The sequence below is a fragment of the Lotus japonicus genome, chromosome 6 (assembly GCF_012489685.1).
Source record: "Lotus japonicus ecotype B-129 chromosome 6, LjGifu_v1.2".
Lineage (NCBI taxonomy): Eukaryota > Viridiplantae > Streptophyta > Magnoliopsida > Fabales > Fabaceae > Lotus > Lotus japonicus.
The window spans coordinates 2,739,094-2,755,963 of NC_080046.1; the positions used below are offsets into that span (position 1 = coordinate 2,739,094).

Sequence of the window (16,870 nt, forward strand, 5' to 3'; positions counted from 1 at the left end):
TGGTGATGCTAGGAAATGTAGCTTCTTCATCAACCAAACGTGGATCCAAGAAACCAAATCGAAACAAACCCAATTTTACCCCTTTTTCCTTCTTTATTTGCATGTATATTAGAATTTTAAAATAGCACCAAATTAACGGAAGATGCCTAAGTTCAAAATTAAAACGCAAGTTCAACTAGTTTGTGCAACAATGACTATACACAACTTTATTATGAGAGCTGAAATGGATATTGATTTCAATCGGTGTGAAGATGAGTACATAACTGTTGACACAAATGATTATGGTGACACAAATTGAAACGGAAGATGCCTAAGTTCAAAATTAAAACGTAAGTTCAATTAGTTTGTGCAACAATGACTATACACAACTTTATTATGAGAGCTGAAATGGATATTGTTTTCAATCGGTATGAATATGAGAACATAATTGTTGACACAAATGATTATGGTGTCACAATTGTAAATAAATTTATATGAATATAAAGTTTTAAAAATGATGCAATATATAATGAATAAATAGTCATATACCCATTTTGGTCATTACATAATCAAAATCAAATCTAATCAAAGTTGTCCAAACGAAATTCTGATACAAAAATCAATTCTGGGTATGTGTATCCAAACATAAATCACGTCACTTGAACTCACGTTTTCAGATCCAATTTTGACCAGATCCAATTCTGATCAGATCCAATTCTGCTAACGCTAATCCAAACACACACTAAGGCTTTGCTCAAAAGCTAGTGTAAAGACTAGAGTGTTATTTTGAATTTCATTTTAAAGAAACCATTTCAAGGAGTTAGAGTTCATGAAGTCCACACCCGTCAAATGGATTTCTCGAGTTTTGGTCTTTTAGTCAAATTTTACCATCAAAATTAAAGGTTGATTGAAGATTGAGATTAGATGATAGTCAAACAATGAAATTATGAAGAGGCACTTGTTGAAAAGTTTCAAGTAGATATTTGAATAATTTGTATTAAGTAGAAGTCATTGTTTGTAACTTGTAATTTTCAGCTCATATATGTACATGTACATGTTATAGTTTGAGTCGTAGTTGTTAGTCTTCCTATCGAACTAGCTAAAAGCACAAGTGTTAAGTGAAACTAACAGCTAATGGCATGTTAAGTTTATAGAGTTTAACCATTGGAGATGTAAATTTATAAAACACTAGTTGATTCAACGAATGAAAAGTTCGATTATAAATGCTGAAACTAGTCGTCTTGCCAAACTTCTCAGTGAATAAACAGTTCTGATATACATTGGTGCAAATTGCAGAAAATCCACCATGCTGATTATTTATGCACATAAGCTCTCCATGAACAAAATATAATGAAAACAAACCAGAATTAACATTATTGAGTTCTTTATTTGAAAGGAGTATCGCTCTGGCAAGATTCCATTTGTGTATGATCTTAAATCAGGATAAGCACCATAGTGTAAGCAGCATCTCCATTTGACCAGAAGGGATGGGCTGAGATGTTTAAGTAGTGTTTCTACATCTTTGACAAAATGCGGCTCAAGCTAGCTTCAATTGACCCATGTGGCTCGTCCGTTGGCAAATACACATCGTCATCAAACTGCTCAAGCATTAGTATCATTTACCAGCTTTAAGATATTTAGAATAATCTAATTATTTATAACAAATATAGGTGACTCAGTGATTGGTGTAATGAACAAAGAACCTATATTTTCTTAGTAAGGAGAGTCAAATGGTGACTCGGGTGAAGACAAGTCAAAACTAATATATTTGGGCAGGAAAGGAAAGTAAGTAGGAAATGGGTTCAATCAGATTTATCATTAGACATTTTGAGGGATCATAATTGACATTTATTCATATCTATACAACTTTGCCCATAAGCAGCACAACTTAAGACAACACTTTCATTCTCCAAACCAAACCCATTTCAAGTGAGGGAATTGAAGTCTTTAAAATAATAGAAAGTTAGTATAAGACATGTGGGTGTATATCTTTTCCACATTCACACAAGTCATGGTCAAAAGGTGAGATGAAACTCTGTTGCAAAATATCTGAGATGGAAGTATTCTACAGCTGCAAATAAAGCCATGACTGAAATGCAAACCCAAATTTTTATGCTAATATCATTCAAGACCAAACTATAATGTCAGTTTTGATCCTCAACGATGGTTTCTCAATATTTTCTCCTTATAGGACGGTGTCAATAGCAATATAATCAGTTAAGAATTCTTAATGGGCGCTAAGTTTAAATCTAACAACCTCCGCAAGCATCTCAGGGAAAAGAATCAATACCTTTACAATTGGACCGTCCTTGTTTGAGAGATTGACTGGTATGAAATGAATATTTGGCATCTTTAGTTGTATAGAAGCTACGTCAGGAAATCTGAAGCATAAAAGTTACTTATCACTTGCTAGATAATTTTAATGAATGCATTAAATTGGTCACATTTAGGAAACAACCAAATGTAGCAGTGGATGCAGAAAAGATAGAGAGGCAGATAGATTTACATACACAAAGAGGGAGGGACAGAGAGAAACCTGTTTAGTGTGGCCTTCGCCATCTGGTAGAGAGTGCTTTGAACAGATGGACTATACACTCCCTCCTTTGGATGTCCAAAGAAAGTGTCAACTATAACTTTTTTAACATCGAGGTACTTCTCAGTAAAATAAAGCGGCTTCTGCGGGATGCTATATAGTGATTCATATGAATACCTACAGCCATATTAAATTTAGAAGTGTCACTTTGGTAGGTACCAGCAGTGAGTGAGAATAAAACTGATTATTATTCACCAATAGCAATGAACTACAATAACTGGTTGTTCGAGAGAACCAGCAATACCCTCCTATTCCCCTCTCCCTTTTATTTATTGCCACTGCAACTAATCCCCTATTAACTAACTAACTTTCTAACTGTCACTCTATCAGACTTTCCATTTTCCAGGTTAAAGAGAACAACCATGCAATGATTAGTGGAAAAACTTCTTAAGCTTCAAGTCTTTTCCCAGATGATGATGTATGACATGAATTCTTTCATCTTCTTGTTAATGAATGACAAAAAAATTTTCTAGACGTTATAATGAAGTTTCTTATAATTCACCCTACAGCACCAGTTTCTGTATGAGTGAAGGGTTTGTTTTAAACAATATGCCTCTTGGATGTGGGTTACAGTAAGCCAACATAGTTCTCACTTTTAGATTACTAAAACTTGCAATGCAAGACAAAAAAAAGTATGGAAAATGGAAATTACCTCCATAGTGCAGTTACTTCTGTCGCCAGCATCCTTTCACGTGTTTCAGGAAGTACTGTGTACTTGTCTCTTATAAAACCCTCAAAACCAGACTGCTCATCAGTCACATAAAATAAAAAAAAATAAAAAATCAGCTTGCGCTTTCTTGGCATGAAGCAAACTCTATAGAACTGTAATAGTCTTGAAATATGAGAAATAATATTGAGATTAATATCAATTAGTAACTTGTATTTCTTCATGGGGAGAGGATGAAGCGCAGAATAAGACTCAAGTGAGTACTCCTATCTTATAGTCGATAAAAAACTAAGTCATTTAGAAGAGCATGGAAGCATATTCCACTCCAGAAACCAGATCTTTAATAAATGTATGTTATGAATCTATGCGCTCATGAACATGACGTAATGCTTAAAAAGCTATACTGTCAACCATCTTAAAAAATTTCATATCAAGAGGTTTGGCACAGGAGGAGGAAGCCAAATAAACATTTTTTAATGCATTTCTTTTCAGATTAAAATATATCACGTCACTTCTTAACCGTTTTCTGTGTTTATAATGACGATATATTGTTAGTTACAATATCAAATACTGTACCCACATAGTTAAGACACTCAGCATTATATCATTTGAAAGCACTTGCAATAGCAACTGCATCTTGTGATGAGAAATTCTGTATAACAGAAACTAGAAACACTGCATGAAAATCAAAACACAAGTTTCTATATAGCAAGCTTACCTTGGTTGTCTTCAGTAATGACAATCCTTCAATACCAGAAGTCAACTGTAGTGCACCAGACTTTTGCACTATAGCCTCTGCTGTATGCTTCTCGGATCCGAGCTTGAACCCTTACACAAAAAAAACCAACGCTGGATTCAGTATTAGTGTAGAAAAAGAGCATGAAAGTGGGGAAAATGGCATCAACAATGAGGTCAGATCACCACACTAACTCCCAATCAAACAAATATGGGTTTTTTCAAACAGAGATGCTTAACTGAAGAAAAAATTATAGAACAATTAACTCGAATCAATGCAAAACATATAAAAAATACCTTAATTCAAGATGTGAAACGCATTTGAATTTGGACAGAACAATAGTAACTAAAACTTTCCCCAAAATATTTCAAATTTTATAACTAAAATTGAATAAAGATACTTCAGCTGGAACAAAAAATCAAATAAGAAAGCTAACAAAGAACCTCGAGAGTGCAATATATACGAACACCATATGAAGCAAGACATATTGCAGTGTATATAATAGTTTGACTAACCATGTTCATGAGGTTGACCATCCACATTAACACGCTCCCATGGTTTCTCCACAATTTTAACAATAGCAGTAGTAACCTACAAAATATGACAGTAAAAGAAAATATGAGAAGGATATCAATAATTTGAGATACAAGATAGGTCAAAGCAGAATACTTATCAGAAAAAATACAAAGAAAAAGTACAGTGCAACATAGAGGAACAAAAACAAAATGAGCAGAAAAGAACATATAATTTCAAAATTGATATTAAATTTTCGGTCACCAACCTGCTTGTAAAATGATGTGAAGTGTTTAGCAAGTAGAATAGCAAAGTCCTCCACAGAAAGTATTTCCGAACATTCCTTTGCTTTTGCATATACCTGAAATGAAAATTCAAAACTGAAGTGAACAGATAATTGATAAATAAAAACAGATGAAATTGATGTGGCAGTAAATGAAATATTTGCACAAACACACAGCATTTCCTCTTCTGTATAAATTCATTTTCACATAAACATCCCAGAACAAGAAAATAGAATTTAAACTTGAGTGCATGATTAAACCTTAAATTCCTCTAAAGAGCTAAAGTGAGGAGCAAACACTTAAAATCCTAGATCAAATAAAAGATTCAGACCAGAAAACTACAAAACCAGAAGAAATCAAATCACTGTCCATCATGTTATTCAGTCCTGTTAAAGATCCCAGAGAATCAAAATGGCAAAACTTCACAAACCCAAATACCAAAATTTAATTTTTCACATCAAGAATCAGCCAGATTCAAATTCTCTGAATAAAATCAGAAAAAATTCCAAGTTGTAATCAAGCTGAAGTTGCATATAGTAGCCTCTCTTAGTCTCTTTTTTAAATTCCTCAGTAAACAAACAGGAAAAATATTTTAAAAAAAAATCAAAATCAGATTGATCTAGCAAAATTCAGAAAAAACAAACATGAATCAAATAAACACCAATTACAACATTCACAGCTTCACACACAAATTGAAAACATAGGCACAAGTTGAAAGAAGGTGGTGGTTACAGTGTTTTTCATGGTGTCAGTGGCAACGATGTCAGAGTTATCATCACGGAGATAGGAGTTGAGGCAATCGGAGAGGAGGGAGATGCTGACGCGCCACTCCACAACGAAGTGGTGACCTTGATTGTTCTTCCAAACGCGAGCAACTCTCACTCTCTCTTTCCCGTGTCTCTGCTCGAACTTGAACCCTTCTACTTCCTTCGCCATCGATGCTTATGCTGATGCTTTCTTCTTCTTCCTTCTTTCTCTCTCTTTCTTCTGTTGTATTTATAGGTACGAGAAAACAGTCTCTATCTAACACAATTTTTTATCTCGACATTCACTTTTTTATCCGTTATAATTTGACATTTATCAATAATATATGGGTTAAATAAGGTTTTCATCAATAATTTGAAAATGGTCTCTTTGAAGTAAATTTTGAATTCGGTTTCTACTGTTTGAGAAACTATCTGATTTTGGTCTCTATCAGAGGTGGTGGTCTGATAACACTTATCCAATAACATCACCGATCATATATATAATTGTCGCATGACTTCACTGATCCTCTCGAGTTATGTTAATTAGTGAGTTAGTGGCAAAGGTCATGGATAACCACCTCTAACAATGACCGTATCAAGTAATTTCTCAAATATTAAGAACTGAGTTTAAACTTTGCTTCAAAAATACACTATTTTTAAATTTAACGTATAAGGACCAAAACTTTATTTAAACCTATATTTTATCTAAAAAATTTGTATAACTTACTAGTACTACAGAATTATGTGGTCCAATTTCATTTCATATGGTACTCCCAATTGAACAAAATTCACGTAAATGTTATAAAATATGTAGACGTCTTTGGGTTTGTTCCGGCTATAGGACTTTGCTGGTTTCTGTTTACAATTCTGTGTGCGCCCTGCATCTTTCCTAGCTGTACTTTTCTAATTCTGATTCATCTCTATCATATTTAAAATTTAGAAATTTACCAGTTCTTCCTAGAAAAGATTCGACAATGACGTATTACTTTATTTAGTGGGAATGGGATCTAATAGAGAGTCTCTTGTATCTGTTTTTTTCCCCAACATTTAGAAAATTCTCTTAATAGTGGTGCGTTGGGTTTTTTTATAGGCAAATAGTGTGGTGCGTTGGTAACGAGCCCTGGATTTGGCACCCCAGGGCTTAGAAATGCCACCCCACTTAAAAGTGGGGAAATACTATTATGCCCCTCCGTGTTTTAGTTCGGATTAACCATTTCCGATGTACTTCGGATTGCTCAATTCCGATATGCTCCGGATAATAAAGTTCCGAAGGATGTTATTATTAAATCAAAACACGGGCTCATTTCCCATTTCATTCCGAAACCATTCTTGAACTTTCATTTCCGAAGCCCTCTATCAGAGCTCTGCCTTCATCATCTTCTTCGTCAACTGGAATTGCTCCTGGAACTGGGATTCCGCAATAGAGGTAATCTTCGTTCATCTTCATCATCATCAGAGCTCTCCCTTCATTCATCATCATCTTGTTTTTAGGGTTACGGATTCGATTCGTTGGGTGCGGTTTGGTATTAGGGTATTAGGGTTTATTGTGGAGAATCCTATACTAATTCATGTTTGATATGAAAAACGATTGAAATTCATGTACGGGCACCATGTTTTCACACCCCAGAACGAATTGAAATTCACATCCCTTTCACTGTTTGTTATCTACCCTGAGTTTTGGAGTTTTGAGTTCTGGAAGCTGCATTTTCTCACCTGTTATCTACCATGTTTGCATTTATTTTTCTTAACATTGATCCATTAGTTTTTTTTGATAGGCAACTGTGAAATTCCCCTCTGAACTTAAGAACTTGAGCAAAAAGATTTGATTGAGCACAAAGGGAGAACTTGTTTCAGGTACACTTACTCTCAATCTCATGAATAATTGAGACAGAACCATTACTCTTTTCTAGCATAACTTTTGATTTGCATGAAATGGTAGCTGTGGAACAATAAATATAGGAAGTTGTTGCTATAGGTTGCTGCTATATAGGTTGCTGCTATATAAATAACCATTACTAGGTTGTTGCTAACTTTTGCTGCTATATAGGTTGCTGCTATATAGGTTGCTGCTATATAAATAACCATTACTCTTTTCAGGTTACATAGGTTGCTGCTATATTGATGATTGTTGCTATATTGCTGGATTTTTTTGTAACTTGTTGCTATAAATTCCCCTCTGCTATATCTTTGTTGAGATATTTTAGAAAGAAAGTTTGTTGAAAGCCTAATTACAGGGCTGAAACTCCAGTTTTTCATTCCAGTTTTTACCTTTGTTTGAAATTGTCTCTGTAAAATTTAATACAAAAGAATGAGATCATGAAACTTAGATATTTCAAATGATAATGGAGTGGCATACTGTTGGGATATGCAAGGAGTGAAGTCTGAGTGAAAAATAGAGAGGGTGTTCAAAAGATATTTAATCAAGAAATTGATAGCCAATAGACTAAGAAACCAGTAAGAAATATTGTGGGAGGATGTCTGTTGGTATAGGTAGATATTTAGGTCTCAACACGCGTTCCAGGTCCAGTATATTACTGTATTATACACTAATTGTTCAAAATATTTTCCCCCTCCTTTCTATAGTGTTAAAACAAAGGATAATGTCCGATTCTATACTTGTTTTCCTTGTTTGGGGTTAAGGAACTTAAAACTTTCATTTTAATGAATTTTTCACCCTATTTAATTTGGGATTTAAATAAAAGGTAGAGCAGTGTAATGAAGCTCTAGCAGTTTAGTGACAATGTTGTAATGTCACAATGTACCAAGTTACATTGAAATGAAATTGGGCTCTAAGGGTATTGTTTAAAAATTAAAACAAATGAAAGAAGTTAGATTCTAAGATAGATATGCCATGCTATTGATAACAATGGAAACCCACAAGTTATCTAGTTAAGCTCCAATAAGTCCATTCTCCCATAGCTGTACAAATAAGCTACTTCTTTTCCCTTATTGTTATATAAATTGGCATTCTCACAAATTGATTATATTTCCTTCTGTGTGTCCACTAATTACATTAGTTTCTTAAGCAGCCTAGTGTCCCCTGCTGTGTTGTAAAAGTTAGTGAAGCTGTGTAAATTATGCATCCTTTGTTTGTGGTACAATGTACTTCACATACAGTTTTCATAGAAAGCAAGTTGAGGAAAAAATAGTTGTGTTTGGCTTGCTCTGGGCTAATTGCTGATTTCGGTGAAGCATAAAGCTAGATGCTAATAAATTTATGAAGATATCTTTGCATTGTGAGGGGGCTAATAGTTATGCTGTTTGCCTGAATTTATCTTATTTAGTGTAGTGAAGGAATATACAGATAAGATGTGAAAAATATCCATGAGAAATTAGCTGAATAAGAAGGCAAAGGTTCTCTCACAAATCATGAGGATGTCTATCCTACCATACACTGTATGAAGAAGTTAACCATTGGAAATGATTCACCCCACTATCTGATTTCATTATGCTCCCTAAAAGCCTTTTCTCCAACCAGATTTATATAGTATGCTTGCATTGTCCCACTTCTGATTGTTTCTTTTACTATTGATCATGTTTAAAGAAAAGTTGATCTAAACATCCTCAACATACTTGATAATCTGTCTTGGTACATATCTCTTGCTGATTGCATGAATATTCAGTTATAAAGCTCATCAATTGGTACTTTTACAATTATCTGATGAGTATTATTTTTTCATAGATGGCTAAGAGGAAGAGCCAAGAGCGCAGGAAATCACATGTTGCTGGGAGCTCCCATGATGCCACGGAGGATGTTGAGGATCGCTACACAGCCCCTGATGATATTGAGGATCGCCACAGACGGCTGCATGCTTCTTTTCGTAGAGTCAGAGGCAGATTTGGTGAGGACCAGGATGTTGGTGGGACATCAAATGAGGAGCGTCGAGACCCTTGTGAGATGATTCATGAGCCTTCTCGTCAGACGACTCCCGAGCCTTCTCCGCCTTCTCGTCAGACGACTCCCGAGCCTTCTCCGCCTTCTCGTCAGATGACTCCTCAGAGTTCGGCAGAGAGTGAGCATGAGGTTGATGTGGAGCATGAGGTTGATGTGGAGCTTCAGGTTGATGTGGAGCCTGAGGTTGGTGTGGAGCTTGAGGGTGATGCTGGAGCACGACGGGATGAGGTGCCAGTCCAGACAGAGGCACCGTTTCCAGGGGGGCCTGATGATCTGTCACTGTTGGTCCGTTACCCACATCACGTTGCGCCGTGTCTGTGGCATCATATTATAGGCACCGACCCGCGTTACCCCGATAGAGGTGTGTTGAAGTTTGCCAGTGCTGGGATGAAGCTGGCAAAGCTGACATGTGAGGGCGAGGGAGACGATATGAGCGCTGTTCGTCAGCGTGTGGAGGGGACCGGACTCTATCCGCTCTTCAGTTGCACCTATCTGGAGATAGACACACCCCTTCTATCTGCCCTCGTCGAGAGATGGCATGAGGATACCAGCAGCTTCCACATGCCATTCGGGGAGATGACCATCACCCTGGATGACGTGTCATCTATACTTCATTTGCCGATGGGTGATAGGTTTTATACTCCCGGACAGGCCAGCAGAGAACAGGCAGCGGAGACCTGTGTTCTGCTCTTAGGAGGGGTAGCCACGGACTACATCATGGAGTTTAAGGCGGTGAAGATCATTGGCTTGCGATTCGGGTTCTTCCAGACTCTTTACACTAGGGTTCTTGCTGGTTAGTTGTACTGTATACTTAATTTATTTGCAACTATTATATGTGAATTAAATGATTAATGGTTTCTTTGTTGTACTTTAGAGCATCGGCATGACCATGCAGCACGGATGTGGCTACTTCACCTCCTCGGCTCGACCTTGTTTGCGAACAAGAGTGGAGGACACTACACATCTGTCCATTGGATCGGCATGCTGCAGCACCTTGATCGGGTGTCAGAGTATGCGTGGGGCGCCATTGCACTAGCTACACTGTATGATGCACTTGGTCATGCCTCACGGAGGAAGACCAAGCAGATGAGCGGTTGTTCTTCCCTCCTGGTAGCTTGGGTGTTTGAGCACTTCCCACCCACCATTATTCAGCGGATTGAGGTCCCCGAGTACACGGAGGACCAGCCCAGAGCGTGCAGGTGGATGGAGTCCCGGGCTGGGCATGCTGGACTGATGGAGAGGCGAGTTCTCTTCGATGAGATGACGGCAGAGGACGTCATATGGACACCGTATGAGGAGCACAGGAGTCACAGAGAGCTGGACGTCCGAGCTTTATACTCAGGCTACATCCGGACTCCCATCCGGACGGCCGTGCGACCTCATCTTCCTGAGCGTGTGATGCGGCAGTTTGGGTACGTGCAGCCTATCCCGCGACACCCATCTGTTGTGATGGGCATGAGTTCTGCTGCGGAGGTCGTTGATGCAGCATACCAGGATTATGAGCCACACTTGATTCCAGGGGGGGTCCCTTGTATAGTGGATGGAGCGGCAGTAGATGATTACCTGGACTGGTACACCGGTGTATCTCACCGGTTCATCATCCCGGATGAGAGTAGGGCCGATCTCAGTGCTGTGGTAAGTGTGAACTTAATTTTCTTTATGCATTTGTGGTTTTGTGTATGCGGTTTACTAACATGTATATTGATTTATTTTCAGGCTTCTTTGCGTCGGGCCGTTGATTTGCTAGAGCAGGGACTTGAGGTCGACGACGGTCCCCCTAGAGATACACGCTCCCGCACTTTATTAGAGAAGTGCCTCACTGTCATCAGAGACTTGAGCAGGACCCAGGGCGTCATTTTCGTTGGTGTACGAGGAGGCAGAGGTCGAGGCAGAGGAGGAGGCGGAGATAGAGGAGGTGGCAGAGGCGGAGGCAGAGGTCGTAGGGGTAGGGTGGGTCGTAGGGGCAGGGGGCAGTGACATTATTATTATGTGTACTTTTATCGCACTATTAGTTTATACACGCTTTATTATCGGTCTGTACTTTTATCGCATTATTAGTTTGGATTTCACATTATCACGCTTTACTTGATTTGATTACATTTTTATCTCTTTTTAAATCAGGTAAAATAACAAACAAAATCCAATGGGAAGTGAAATAACGCACATAATCCAATTGAAGCAAAATAACGTACATAATTCAAGGGACGCAACATAGCCTACATAATCCAGGTCAAGGATTTTTTAAAGTTGCAAATAATTCAAAATTAGCCAAATAACATTAATCAATCTTCTGTAATGTCGGTGAATGTTTCAGATGGAGGTCCACAGTCACTGGAGAATACCTGTGAAAATTCACATAAACGAAAATTGAGATGTGTAAAAATCCACAGTCACTTTTATTTTAATTATATATGTGTAAAAAAGATTTCCATACCTTAACTATGTTGGGCAATGTTATGTTCAGGTAACAATTAGATTTTCTAGGAGAAAACACAGCTACCTAAAAGCAAAAAAGGAAGAAATAATGTTCAACTTGTCTAAAGAAGTAGAAACAATAGTCAAGTCGGTTAGAAATAATAAACCTTCTGGATAAGCATAACAGATCCAACATTTATGTCCTTCGCGAATTCGCTTTCAGTGAAAACCTTGTGATGGACACTAGCACCGACAGTGCCCGTAGGATCCTGAAACTCAAACCCATATGGCATTGACAGAGGACATTTAAATACCATGACATTGATGAAATCGAACGCGGAAGATGGAAATACCTTCAGGGTAACTGACACATCGCCGAATCCGTTTGGCGTGCATGATTTGATAACTGCGACGATGAGATCGACCCTTTCTAGATGGTGAGTGATTGAACCCAGAGGAGTTGCAGATCCGCCTAATTGCAGGGCTGAAAGCCAAGCATTGGAGTGAAAATCGGGATCAGTGTCGTGACCGTCTTCGACGACGCGCCTAACAAATTGTTGGGTTGGAATGAGGTGTCCGTCGGTGGTGGAGCTGCGTTGAATCATGGCGGCCTGGACAACACCAGCAGGGCCGGGAATGAGAGGACGAGAACTTGCAGAAGAGTTGCCTCGGAGTTTGCAAGGGCGGATGAAGGTGGGAAAATCTTGTTCCATTTTGATTTTGAAGGTTTCGTTGAAAGAATGAAAGGAGAGGATGAATACAAGAAAGCTTAAATCAAGCAATTTTATAGATGAAGGAGTAATGGGGTTGGTTGTTGTTGGTGGTTGATAGTAATTAGGTTGGCTGTGGTTGGATGAGAGTAATGAGGTTGGTTGTGGTTGGTTGTGGATAGTGATGGAGAGACTTAAAATTAAAATGAGAAAAAAAATTAACGTTCGGATCCCCAGATTCCGAAGTTGTTCGGATCCTATAAATCCGAACTGTCTCGGAAACCTAAATGTCGAAGATTGTTTAAACTTGGGGGTGCCAAATTTAAGTATATGACACGGAAATGGAAAGGAGTCGTCCGAAAGATTTCGGACTCCGTAGTTCCGAACTATTGTTTTCGGACTAGAGCCTTCCGAATGGTGAAAACAAATGGGGTGGCATTTTACCTGACTCTAATAATACGGACATTAGCCTTCCGAAGTACTTCGGAAGCCAAAGTTCCGAAATTTGCTTAACCAGTTAAAATGACAGTACCAGAAACAATGCAGGCAGAATCACAAGTTCTCATAACCAGCTACATTGCAGGGCAGAAACAGATAAAATGCACATGAGAAATAGTTTAATACTACATCATAATACTTTGAACTTCTAATTAGTTGTACATATGTCATTGCTACAAACATCAATCCTAGTCTCAATCTTCTCCAAGGTCTATAAAGACATTCTCTTGAGGACCACCCGTAGGATCAATCCAAGCATTCAATTCTGCCGTAAATGTAGCCAAACGCGCCGCATACGGGAAGATCCATTGGTCGGTGGGTTCTTTGGCCAAAAACGGCCATTGGGGAGCTATTGTTGGCATAGGATGTCCCGGCTTAAGCTTGAGCTACATTTGAGAGTATAGCAATAAAGTTAGATAAGAACAAAGTGGCTGAGTACAAAGTATACTAATTTAACGTGACAAGCGAGTGTAAGGTACTTCATAAAAGTTATACCTGAACAAAGTGGTTGGTGACGTGACCAACTGCTATAACGGGATGTACTTCCGGTGGGGCGCCTCCTCTCAATGGCAGATAAGTGTAACAACCTTTTAGTGAAATGGAGATGAAGACAACTTGCAACCTCGTAGCAATGAGGTACCCCATCTCCGGTAGAGACATCCACTTGTCTTCCGTTGCAATTGTACCAATCGGAAGGATGAGACGATTTTGTAGAGACTGAACCCTCTCATAACCAAATATGTTGCTATAGTAAGCGGTATTCTCTGAGAGTTCTACAAGCAACTCTTCCCTCATCAAAGGCCAACCGTCTTGACCTATGTCGGGTTTGAACAATGCAGCAACTGATCTATAACCACAATTACCATCTGCAATAACATCTATGACTTTTTCTATATATTGATGGAAGAAAGATGGCAAATCATCCAAGTATATGCTGGTGGAGGACTGCTTGCTCTTCTTAGACTTCTTGCTTCGAGGACAAGAGACTTTGTTAGGTGTTAGCTTGAGGCTATTGTTAACATGTTCCCAATAACAAGGATCACGTTGTAAGGATGGTTTTTGTTGACTAGGTGGTTTACTCTCCATAGCCTTGGACGAGCGCTTGGGCTTTATCTTCACTTGAGGAGGACACAGTGAACTACTAGAAGGACAATAGAGCTCTTTTACCTTCCTCCTTAGCATACTTTGGCCCGCAACATCCAAAGTGTTGAAATAAGCGGTCAAGCCATCAATCTCTGACTTGAGGTCTCCTTGGTTTGAGGCTTGACTCCCAATGGGTACATGGTCCCAACCAAGTATCTTCCAGAAAGTATGGATTGCCTCATACGGAATTCTATCATAACTATGAAGTGCACACGCACAAGGAAGCCCATGGGTAACTTGGAATGCGCATCCACAACCATCACGCATCACTCTGTTCTGTTCATCTTCCATGAGTTGCATGGCCTTTCTGGACACAAATCCCCTGATATTTGTATACATGGGCGACTTGAAACGATGTTCTACAAGGTTGATACTGCGCTCAAATGATGCCTTGATTTCATTGTGTCGTACAGTGGTCAACCTATCCACTGCATCCCACGAGGCGCACAAGTCACCTCTGCCGTCTTTCAGCATCCTCTTCAAGGTTGAGTGTGCACTTTCAGCCCTGCATACAAAAGATCATACTCTATCAATTTCTGGTAATAAAGCAAGACTATGAAATGAAAGATCACAACCAATAAAGTGTGCATTGTACCTGTTACTCGTTGTAGTTCCAAAATGCAACACAGAATTGGTCCACGCACTCACAAATTTCTCCTTGTGCTTTAACCATGTAGTAGAAATGTAGGATATGAAATCTGGGAAGTCCTTACACATGACACACATTTCCTTCCATTCCTCATCAAATTGTTCCACTGTTTCAGCATAAATCAGGCATTTCCAGTTCTCCATCACTGAAAGGGAAAAATCATCCGTGCCAATCAACACTTTGCACTTTGCCTCCACATTCTTGTTTATGTGGAACCGGCATAATAAATTGGTACAATTGGGAAGACATTGCTTAACAGCACTCAGTAAAGCCAAATCTCTGTCAGTCACAATCACTTGAGGTAATCTGGCATCATCGGCAATAAGAGACTTCATGCACTCCAAGGCCCAAACATAGTCAATTGTGTGCTCCCTAACTATGTAGCAAAATGCTATGGAGAAAGTCAACCCCGTAGAAGTGAGACCAACCATTTCAAGCAAGGGGATCTGATATCTGTTTGTCTTGTACGTGCAATCCATGATGACCACATGAGAGAATGTGTTGAAGAGTCTGACCGCATCAGGATGAGCCCAAAAGAGATCCCTAATCTCACTTGAATCAGCTTGTTGCCTTTCAAAGTGAACATACTTGGCTTCTACCAACTTCTTCATCAAATGTTGCATTTCTGTCAATGGTCCCCTCTCCTCTTTTTTAAACCTTTTGTTGCAACTGTAAACTTGAGTGATTGTAGTCAAGTTACTTGGATTGTTTTCCTTCAATGCCGCTAGTATTTGTCTCGGTGGAGTCCAAGTACTAGTCATGGTGCCCACAAGCCCCTTCTCTTCCTCTGTTAGTCGACCAACGTAGGGGTGGCCAACTAGTGATTTAGCTGGTTCATGGTTGTGTTTACCGTCCATCACTTTCAGCCACCACATTCTATCACCCTTCGTAGGTCGTCCTTTGAGATTAAACTTACAATCAGTCTTTTGTGATGCGGTCTTTTTGTACTTGAATGTATTCGGGTCCTTGTATGGCCTGTAAATACCATGCTTCGCACACTTAATAGTAACAAATACCTTTCCTCCACTTATAGCATAGTCAGACCTTGCAATCACCAGCACATAACCATTCGCCTTTCCAACATTCTTAGCCCATTGTTCAAGCTCATCACGAGTATCAAATATCTGTTCAATGATAACATATTGCTTTAGAAATAAAACATCCTACCAACCATCACTAATTATTCAATGATCATCACATCATTTTCCAAATACATAGTAGTATGTTCCAACAAAAATTATTCAATGAATACCTGGTCAGTTGTAAATAAATGTGTGGCGTCCACGCTTATACGAGGGGGCACCCACGGAATGATATTGCTAGGAGGCTCAACATTCCCAGAACCGCATGCGGCATCGCATGCGGCATCAACCAGTAAATCTTCTTCATATAGGTACGGTTCAGTCATTCAGCCTGCATGTAACAAACTGCAACTGGTTAACTACTTCGGACATTGGGATTCCGAACTCGTTCCGATACAGACAATCCGAACTCGTTCGGATACAGACAATCCGAACTCGTTCGGATACAGACAATCCGTATCAAGCTCGACAGCATCAGAATACAAGCAAACAATGGTGGTGCAAAACGAACTTCCAACAAACAACAATGAAATGTAACTACAATGATAAGTAAAGCAGGATATGAAGGGGGAGAGAAATGAAACTTACCAGAAGGAACTTGGTAGCAAGGTGGAACTTGGAAGGAGATGGTGGTTGAGGGTGGAGCAAGTGGAACTTGGAAGGAGATGGTGGTGAGGGGGAGGAAAACAAACGTGGAGGAAGAAGAGGAAGAGTGGTGGTGGTGGAGTTTTTTGAATCTGATTGTAATGGGGGGGTGGTGATGGGGTTGGTGGTGGATGAGTAATGGTGATGGAGTTGGTGGTGGAGGAGTAATGGTGCTCAAAAGGTGGCAGTGTGCGACAGGTTTTCGGATTCAACGAATCCGAAGTACTTCGGATTGTACGTTTCCGAATTATGTCTGTCATTTAAGTGTCAGATTCAACAAGGTATTATTCGAAACTTTGAATTCCGAAGTGTTAC

General features: G+C 39.1%; 6 protein-coding genes across 7 annotated transcripts; 2 read left to right on the forward strand and 4 right to left on the reverse strand.

The window, feature by feature from the left end:
* Positions 1 to 1,175: 1,175 nt before the first annotated feature.
* LOC130723567 (uricase-2 isozyme 1) lies at positions 1,176 to 5,750 on the reverse strand. Its single transcript, XM_057574671.1, has 8 exons — positions 5,505 to 5,750; positions 4,757 to 4,849; positions 4,491 to 4,566; positions 3,958 to 4,067; positions 3,225 to 3,316; positions 2,516 to 2,689; positions 2,270 to 2,360; positions 1,176 to 1,577 (listed from the first exon to the last, which is right to left on the reverse strand). The coding sequence occupies exons 1-8, from the start codon at positions 5,706 to 5,708 to the stop codon at positions 1,494 to 1,496; spliced, it is 924 nt and encodes a 307-aa protein (XP_057430654.1). The 5' UTR covers positions 5,709 to 5,750; the 3' UTR covers positions 1,176 to 1,493.
* A 3,450-nt stretch (positions 5,751 to 9,200) lies between these two features.
* Positions 9,201 to 10,211, forward strand: LOC130722929 (uncharacterized). The gene has a single exon (XM_057573816.1). It carries the CDS (start codon positions 9,201 to 9,203, stop codon positions 10,209 to 10,211), a length of 1,011 nt encoding a protein of 336 aa, XP_057429799.1.
* Positions 10,212 to 10,282: 71 nt separating this feature from the next.
* On the forward strand, positions 10,283 to 11,486 carry LOC130726939 (protein MAIN-LIKE 1-like). The gene is made up of 2 exons (XM_057578256.1): positions 10,283 to 11,048; positions 11,130 to 11,486. Exons 1-2 carry the CDS (start codon positions 10,314 to 10,316, stop codon positions 11,388 to 11,390), a joined length of 996 nt encoding a protein of 331 aa, XP_057434239.1. The 5' UTR covers positions 10,283 to 10,313; the 3' UTR covers positions 11,391 to 11,486.
* Positions 11,487 to 11,540: 54 nt separating this feature from the next.
* Positions 11,541 to 16,810, reverse strand: LOC130726940 (uncharacterized). 2 transcript variants are annotated; one of them, XM_057578257.1, is made up of 4 exons: positions 12,182 to 12,541; positions 11,996 to 12,097; positions 11,848 to 11,913; positions 11,541 to 11,755 (listed from the first exon to the last, which is right to left on the reverse strand). In XM_057578257.1, the coding sequence occupies exons 1-4, from the start codon at positions 12,539 to 12,541 to the stop codon at positions 11,696 to 11,698; spliced, it is 588 nt and encodes a 195-aa protein (XP_057434240.1). In that variant the 3' UTR covers positions 11,541 to 11,695. The 2 variants fall into 2 exon arrangements, 1 of the variants encoding a protein (XP_057434240.1); XR_009015060.1 differs by lacking the exons at positions 11,848 to 11,913; positions 11,996 to 12,097; positions 12,182 to 12,541 and adding exons at positions 16,081 to 16,241; positions 16,499 to 16,810 and having other exon boundaries at positions 11,627 to 11,755.
* LOC130722930 (uncharacterized) lies at positions 11,696 to 12,541 on the reverse strand. Its single transcript, XM_057573817.1, has 3 exons — positions 11,996 to 12,541; positions 11,848 to 11,913; positions 11,696 to 11,755 (listed from the first exon to the last, which is right to left on the reverse strand). Exons 1-3 carry the CDS (start codon positions 12,539 to 12,541, stop codon positions 11,696 to 11,698), a joined length of 672 nt encoding a protein of 223 aa, XP_057429800.1.
* LOC130722931 (protein FAR1-RELATED SEQUENCE 5-like) lies at positions 13,042 to 16,236 on the reverse strand. The gene is made up of 4 exons (XM_057573818.1): positions 16,081 to 16,236; positions 14,775 to 15,952; positions 13,532 to 14,684; positions 13,042 to 13,422 (listed from the first exon to the last, which is right to left on the reverse strand). The coding sequence occupies exons 1-4, from the start codon at positions 16,234 to 16,236 to the stop codon at positions 13,231 to 13,233; spliced, it is 2,679 nt and encodes an 892-aa protein (XP_057429801.1). The 3' UTR covers positions 13,042 to 13,230.
* Positions 16,811 to 16,870: the final 60 nt, after the last annotated feature.

Coding starts and splice junctions, on each gene's coding strand:
- LOC130726940 (XM_057578257.1), bottom strand. CDS start 12,541: ATGGAACAAGATTTTCCCACCTTCATCCGCCCTTGCAAACTCCGAGGC. Junction 12,098..12,181: donor ATGTGTCAGTTACCCTGAAG/GTATTTCCATCT, acceptor TTTGAGTTTCAG/GATCCTACGGGCACTGTCGG. Junction 11,756..11,847: donor CATTGCCCAACATAGTTAAG/GTATGGAAATCT, acceptor GAATTTTCACAG/GTATTCTCCAGTGACTGTGG.
- LOC130722931 (XM_057573818.1), bottom strand. CDS start 16,236: ATGACTGAACCGTACCTATATGAAGAAGATTTACTGGTTGATGCCGCA. Junction 15,953..16,080: donor ATTTATTTACAACTGACCAG/GTATTCATTGAA, acceptor ATCATTGAACAG/ATATTTGATACTCGTGATGA. Junction 14,685..14,774: donor GGAACTACAACGAGTAACAG/GTACAATGCACA, acceptor TTTTGTATGCAG/GGCTGAAAGTGCACACTCAA.
- LOC130722929 (XM_057573816.1), top strand. CDS start 9,201: ATGGCTAAGAGGAAGAGCCAAGAGCGCAGGAAATCACATGTTGCTGGG.
- LOC130722930 (XM_057573817.1), bottom strand. CDS start 12,541: ATGGAACAAGATTTTCCCACCTTCATCCGCCCTTGCAAACTCCGAGGC. Junction 11,914..11,995: donor CTGTTATGCTTATCCAGAAG/GTTTATTATTTC, acceptor TTTTGCTTTTAG/GTAGCTGTGTTTTCTCCTAG. Junction 11,756..11,847: donor CATTGCCCAACATAGTTAAG/GTATGGAAATCT, acceptor GAATTTTCACAG/GTATTCTCCAGTGACTGTGG.
- LOC130726939 (XM_057578256.1), top strand. CDS start 10,314: ATGTGGCTACTTCACCTCCTCGGCTCGACCTTGTTTGCGAACAAGAGT. Junction 11,049..11,129: donor GGGCCGATCTCAGTGCTGTG/GTAAGTGTGAAC, acceptor ATTTATTTTCAG/GCTTCTTTGCGTCGGGCCGT.
- LOC130723567 (XM_057574671.1), bottom strand. CDS start 5,708: ATGGCGAAGGAAGTAGAAGGGTTCAAGTTCGAGCAGAGACACGGGAAA. Junction 2,690..3,224: donor GAAGTAACTGCACTATGGAG/GTAATTTCCATT, acceptor ATATGGCTGTAG/GTATTCATATGAATCACTAT. Junction 1,578..2,269: donor AGGACGGTCCAATTGTAAAG/GTATTGATTCTT, acceptor ATGCTTGAGCAG/TTTGATGACGATGTGTATTT.